The sequence below is a fragment of the Carettochelys insculpta genome, chromosome 3, assembly GCF_033958435.1.
Source record: "Carettochelys insculpta isolate YL-2023 chromosome 3, ASM3395843v1, whole genome shotgun sequence".
NCBI classification, from domain to species: Eukaryota; Metazoa; Chordata; order Testudines; family Carettochelyidae; genus Carettochelys; species Carettochelys insculpta.
In genome coordinates, this window is record NC_134139.1 from 64888142 (window position 1) to 64894761 (window position 6620).

The 6620-nt window shown below is 39.7% G+C and overlaps 1 protein-coding gene across 2 annotated transcripts in view; it reads left to right on the top strand.

The window, feature by feature from the left end:
* The window catches only part of FBXO11 (F-box protein 11), a 150988-nt gene extending 144372 nt beyond the window's left edge, over positions 1-6616 (top strand). Inside the window, exons 19-23 of one of the 2 annotated variants that reach the window (XM_074990020.1) lie at positions 1593-1703; positions 2773-2880; positions 4749-4857; positions 5150-5248; positions 5350-6616. In XM_074990020.1, coding sequence (XP_074846121.1) covers positions 1593-1703; positions 2773-2880; positions 4749-4857; positions 5150-5248; positions 5350-5479 — 557 coding nt within the window. In that variant the 3' untranslated portion in view covers positions 5480-6616. The remainder of the gene's footprint in view (positions 1-1592; positions 1704-2772; positions 2881-4748; positions 4858-5149; positions 5249-5349) is intronic. The other variant, XM_074990019.1, reaches the window with a different exon arrangement.
* Positions 6617-6620: the final 4 nt, after the last annotated feature.

Genomic DNA, 6620 nt, shown 5'->3' on the forward strand with positions numbered 1-6620 from the left:
CCACTTTCTTACCACAGCCACCTGGCAAACCTTGTCTCTACCCCAGCACAGTACTTTGGCTCTGCCCATCCTATCTGCCTTTGGGGCACAGCTCTACGGCCTACCACAGCCTGCTAGGCTCCTGCAGCCAGGCCCAGGCAGGGAGAGTTTCCAGCCTTGCTCCCACTTGCTCCTGATTCAGTTTGCTGACTGAATAGCCACCAGTAGTCGAATGTCTTGTCCCAATTACTTGGATTTATTCCGCGTTTTCAGTCAGTTCAGCCTCATGTGGTTTTCACAAAATAACTTTAATCACAATTCCACTCCTCCCTGCCCAGGCTGCTGGGGTGCCACTGGCAGGGCCTGCCCAGTTCATCTCTGGTACCCCCTGCTCCCCATATCCTGTGGCTTGGAGCATTCCAGCCCTACTGGGGCAGGGAAAATTGTTGTACCTGATCTCATTAGTCCCCATGCCCAGGCATGGGGCTGAAGTGTCCAGGAGGCCCAGGAGTATCTGCATTGGAAATGGGGGACCCTGCACTGTCCAGTGCCCCTACACCCTGCCTGCCAGCATCTGCCCAGGCTCCCACTGCGCCATCTTGTACCCCCATAGGGCAGCCACACCTGGAATCCAAAATCTCCACCCTTCGCTCCCCTGCCCCCTTACCTCTTTGCATCACGGAGCTGCCCGGGGTTAGCACCCTCTCAACTCGCCCAGCCCAGCCCTGCATGCTGCAGAATTTGCCTGATGATCCAGCTGACTTGCTGCCCCTTGCAAGGGGGATTCAGGGAGCTTTATAAACTTTAATTTTAGATTATGAAATTTTGAGGAGAGCTGCACTGCAGTGGCAAAGTACCAGTCAAAAATTGAGCTCTCCTTTGAAACTACCAAATGCTGCTGTAGAAGACAGAGCAGAGCACAAAAAGTCTGACAGTTGGTTTTCCCACATACAGACTGGCTCTCAGTCTTTCCAGAATAGTGTACCCTTTTCAGAAGTCTGAGTTGTTCTGCATATGTACAAGTGTCATCTCCTTTAAAAAGCTACTTGCTTACAAAATCAGACAAAAATACAAGTGTTCCTGCACGCTGTTACAGAACAATTGCTTGCTTCCTCATTTTTGCCATATAATTATAAAATAAATTAATTGGAACATAAATATTGTACTTACCTTTTGGAGCACAATGCACAGAACAGTATAAATAAGTCATTGTGTGAAATTGATTGTGCTGACCTGGCTACTGCTTTCTATGTTGCCTGTTGTAAAAACTTGGCAGATTATCTAGATAAGTTGATGTACCACTCCAAGACCTCTGTGTATTTCTAGCAGAAAATCTCTGCTGTAAGGTTATTGCTTACAAGCTTGTTTTAGTGCATCATAGGTCCCTTATCTGAACTGAAAATACTAGTTATGTCCTCAGATTTGTATAAATTGAAAATAACTTTCAAAAGATGACACACATTGTCTCAACCATCCTGTTAATCCTTCATCCTGGGAATACCCATCACTGGCATGGAGCCATTGGTACTTCTGTAAAATATCATACAGATTGTTTATACAGAGAAAGAAGATGATGCTTAGCCTTGAATTTGGTTGTGTTGATTCCATTGTAGGTCTCCTTGAAGAGAATGATATTTTTAGGAACGCTCAAGCTGGTGTTCTCATCAGCACCAACAGCCACCCTGTGTTAAGGAAAAATCGAATATTTGATGGATTTGCTGCTGGTCTGTATTCTTTAAATCATATTTTGAAGGGTTAGATTTTACAGATTTTAATTCAGTATTTTACTATAATAGGCATATGTCCTTTTTTTACAGCTGGGACAGTTATTCGTATGAACTGTCTGAAATATGCTGCAGTATGGTCTAGAAATCATTTCACATTTCAGAGTTGTTAAAGTGCCAGTTTTGCAGCATTCTCTGAAATTGTCAGGAAAAAATGTATTTCCTATATCATCATCTAGCACGTTTCCTAGTAACTGTTGACTTTTTTTTTTCAAGTCACTCAGCGTGTCTATGTAACTGATTTGATAAGAATTCATTTGAATTTTCTATCATTAATCCTGTTTTAGATCAAGGAACATTTTAGCAGCATATTTCTGAGATTCTGGAATCACTTTCTATGCAGGGCTTCAAAAGTATTGAAAATAGCATCTTTATAGAATCAGTTGACTAGGAATATTAAGTCTTATTGTAATAATGGTGATTTCTATACATGGATGTTTCAATCAAATCCTGTTTGATTGAAATTGAATGCTTGAGTTTTCTCCATTTGTCTTTCAGAAGTATCAAGCTTCTGTGGAGACCTTTAAAAGAACTTTGAGTGCCTAAATGAGTTGTGGCCAACTAATATGAAGGATTTTGATTTCTGGAAATCTTGGGCTTAAATCAACATACTTTTGGGGGCCCAGCTTGACACCTTTAAAAATAGGGTTTCTGTACAAAAATGTACAGTTCCTGAAAATCAGGTCAAGATGAACACACAAAGATCACGTCACTTTTTAAAATCTTGGTCAGTTGTACTTTGTTACCCGAGAAACTAGTGGTTTGATTACTGTCGGCTAGTTGGAAAACATGGCTATTGGCTTTACCTCAGTGAAGGGATGCAGCAGAAATGTTTGGACTGTCACAGCACAATTTCTAGGTAGCAATCATTTTGCCAATGTTTTTCTTGACTGCGTAACCGGTAGTAGAAATTACTGTGTGCCTAAACTATAAAACAGGTAGCTGAAAGAAGTATAAAATACATAGTGACTAAAGCTTTGATTCTCTGCCCCACTGCCTACAAATACAGGTATTGAAATAACAAATCATGCAACTGCAACATTAGAAGGCAATCAGATTTTCAACAACCGTTTTGGAGGGTTATTTCTAGCATCTGGCGTCAATGTAACAATGAAAGGTATGTGGATTTTACACTACATATTTATTTACATGTGTCATTTCTTAAAGATGAACTGCATGGTTGACAATTCAGTGCTGTCGAATTTGTCATGTCTGTGTCTCATCTTTGGCAGTATTACTCTTTAATCTGAAAGAAATAGTTGAGCTTTGCTCAGAGTTAAGTCAATAGCTGGAATACCTTTAAAGCATTGCAGAGTCCAAGGGAAAAAACATTGTTTTGTGTGTGAATGTTCCCTGGCAAAATGCAGCCTTTTACACTGATCACTTCTGTATTTAATTCTCTTCAGACTGTTCTTAATCATAGAATCCTAGGGCTGGAAGAGACCTCAGGAGGTCATTGAGTCCAGCCCCGCCCCCAAGACTATTGCTTGATTTCTTATGACTGGTAATTTGACAGACAATACTGAATAACTGTAACCAGAACTCCTTGCTACAAGAGTGAAAACAATTGTTCAGTATGGTTTAGAAACTTACTCTACATGTTTGCTGAAATAAGTAGCTATAGCAAGGCACTGCTTTGCAACTGGGTAAGGCCACTAGTTGAGAAACAGCAGCCTTGGTTACCAAGATTCTTGGGGCCTGTAGTTGGTACTAAGAGGAAAATAGTATGGTCTGCTGCTAAGAACAGTGGGTATATATAAGCTGAGTGGATGAGACCTGTGTTCCATTCCCAGCTCTGCTGGAAGTAACCTTTTACAGATTTTCCTTATTTGAAAAATTGGAGGAAATACCATCCTGCTTCCTAAATATGGGTGTGAGGCACTTATTGAACAAGTCTGAAAGAAGTAAGACCAGAGTTAGTTAGAATCATAGAACACTAGAACTGGAAGGGACCTCAAAAGGTCAAGTCCAGTCCCTCCCTGACAGCAGGACCAAGTATCCTTTCTAGACCATCCCCAATCGATGTCTCTCTAACCTGCTCTCATATCTCTGATGGAGATTCCACAGCTTCCCTAGGTAGTTTATTCCAGTGTTTAACCACCCTAATAGGAAGTGTTTCCTAATGTCCAACCTAAATCTCCCTTGCTGCAGTTTAAGTCCATTGCTCTTTGTCCTGTCCTCAGAGGCCAAGAACAATTTTTGTCTCACCTCCTTGTAACCCTCTTTTAGGTACTTGAAAACCAGTGTCATGTCCCTTCTAAGTCTTCTCTGTTCTGAACTAAACAAACCCAGTTCTTTGTCTACCCTCATAGCTCCATGTTCTCTAGACTTTTAATCATTTGTGTTGCTCTTCTCTGGACTTTCTCCACCTCTTTCTTGAAATGTGGTGCCCAGCAGTGGACACAGTACTCCAATGGAGGTCTAATGAGCACTGAAGAATGACTGGTTCTTGCTCTAACACTTGTGTTGGATGCATCCCAGAACCATGTTTGCCTTTTTTGCAACAGCATCACATTGTTGACTCATTTAGCTTACCCCCATCAGAAACCTTTTTTGTGCTTTTCCCCACTCAAACACCTAGTTCATGCACAGGCTCCTTCTCAGTGATTACTTTCCTCTCCCTCAGCTCCTCCTGTCTCCAAGCCTTTGTGTGGCTTCTGAGGAGTGTGGGAAATAGTCGGGTACTGCAGTTTAAATGAATTACTCACTTCTCTATTAAGGTGCCAAACATTTCCTGAATCTTTTGTTGTCTATATTGTTAGTGATGTTTGCTGACAGTATTTTGAAATAAGTCACCAAAACTAATTGAACCTGATGTGATTATATTGTGTGTGTGCCATAAAAATTGCAGAATTTTACAGAATTTGAAAATATTGCATGCAGAACTCCTCCAGGAATTTTCCAGAGTTCACCACAGGCATGTAGCATTGGATGAGACCTAAACTGAATGTTCTCATCATCTGATAGTTTATGCTTTTCTTACAGATAACAAAATAATGAACAATCAAGATGCCATAGAAAAGGCTGTCAGTAGAGGCCAATGTCTATATAAGATATCAAGTTACACCAGCTACCCAATGCATGACTTCTACAGGTAACACATTTACAAACAGTATTAAATCATAAGAAATAGTAATCTCCTTCACCCAGCCTTGCTCTAGCCCCTTTTCTATTTAATCACCTATGCTAATGTAAAAGATAAACCAACTTAGATTGGTTTTCTAGAGTCTGGCAGTTGAGTACTCAATTGTAATAGAAAAATTATTGGCTTTTGATTTAAGAATAACATTTCTCCTGTAAGTAGGCATTTTTCTGTGCCTAACACACTGGCAATTATCAGTGTGTCCGTTTTCAATTCATGGCTAATATGCTCCATTTTATTTTAGATGTCATACTTGTAACACCACGGACCGTAATGCCATATGTGTGAACTGCATTAAAAAGTGCCATCAAGGACATGATGTAGAATTTATTAGACATGACAGGTATGTTAACAAGAACAAATACTTGGTCTGAGGTGGTTTACTATTAAAACTTAAAGCAAGTTTAATTCTCCTACTGAAGATAATCTTTTTTCCCCCCCTAGGTTTTTCTGTGACTGTGGTGCTGGAACACTGTCCAATCCCTGTACACTCGCTGGAGAGCCTACACATGATACAGACACACTATATGACTCTGCTCCCCCCATAGAATCTAATACATTGCAGCACAACTGAATTCCTTTCAGCAAGAAAGTCCTGCCATTCTAATATCATAACTTAACTTTTTTGGAGGAAATTATACTTGCCCATTTCTGCAGAAAGAGACTGTATTAAAATGGATGTGTAAGGTGTTGACACTATGGAGCTCAACCTACCAAAAAGAAAGTGGCAATATGTTGACTCAGGATAACAGAACTGGGCGTTTTAGCATTACTGTGTACACAGAGACTCTTGAAGGGACAGAAGTGAAGAAAATAAGCTGCAATTTTGTACAGATACCAACTTCTGAAAAGCTGGTGTTTTTACAAGTAGCATTGAAACGCAGTCCAATTTGCAGTAGTACTATTCTGTAGACAGGCAGCATTCTTTGTTGCTGCTCTTATGGACATGGGTACCAATTGCTTTTGTAACATGGTAAAATGTGAGCTAGCACTTCTGCATTTCTTTTGATTTTTTTAACATTTACTCAGATTGAAAAATATGATTTTAAATGCTTTAATCTCATGTAGTTTGTTTTTAATTTCAAGCAAAGAAATCTTATTGTACTTGAATGTGTCCTGTTTTGTTAGCCCACCTAGACTTGCTGTAACTGTACTCATGTCCCAGTATGTACGTTCTTTCTGTGAAAGAGAAAACACTAATCTTAAATTATATCCAGCAATTTTTCTGGTATTCTTTGAAAAAGTTAATCTCCTTCCCTGCCCCAGCAATAGTCTGTACTCAAATCACCCTGGCAAAAAGCAAGCGTTTTAATGAGGCTTTCTAGCATCTATAATGCACTATAAAACAAAGTACCCGTGTAACTAAGTTTTGTGAAGTACACTTTAGAAAGTCTCCTCAAAACAGTCTTGTTCATAGTTTTTTTTTTAAACAGTCTGGACATTATATCAGCAGCTGGAAATCACAGCAATTTCCTGCCATAATGAAACTGAGACAAGTATATATACAGCCCTATACAGTTTCAAAGCTTTTTTCCATTTATGTGTATTGGTGACAGTGGGTAATCAACAGCCTGAAAGTGTATGCATGTACCATAACATCTAGACTTAATATATTGTGGAGTATTCAATAACCATTATGTAGAGGGTAGGTAAGAAAAGGGTTTAATTTCCTAGGAAAGAAAATGGAAAAATGGTCATTTTTAAAAAATAAAGTT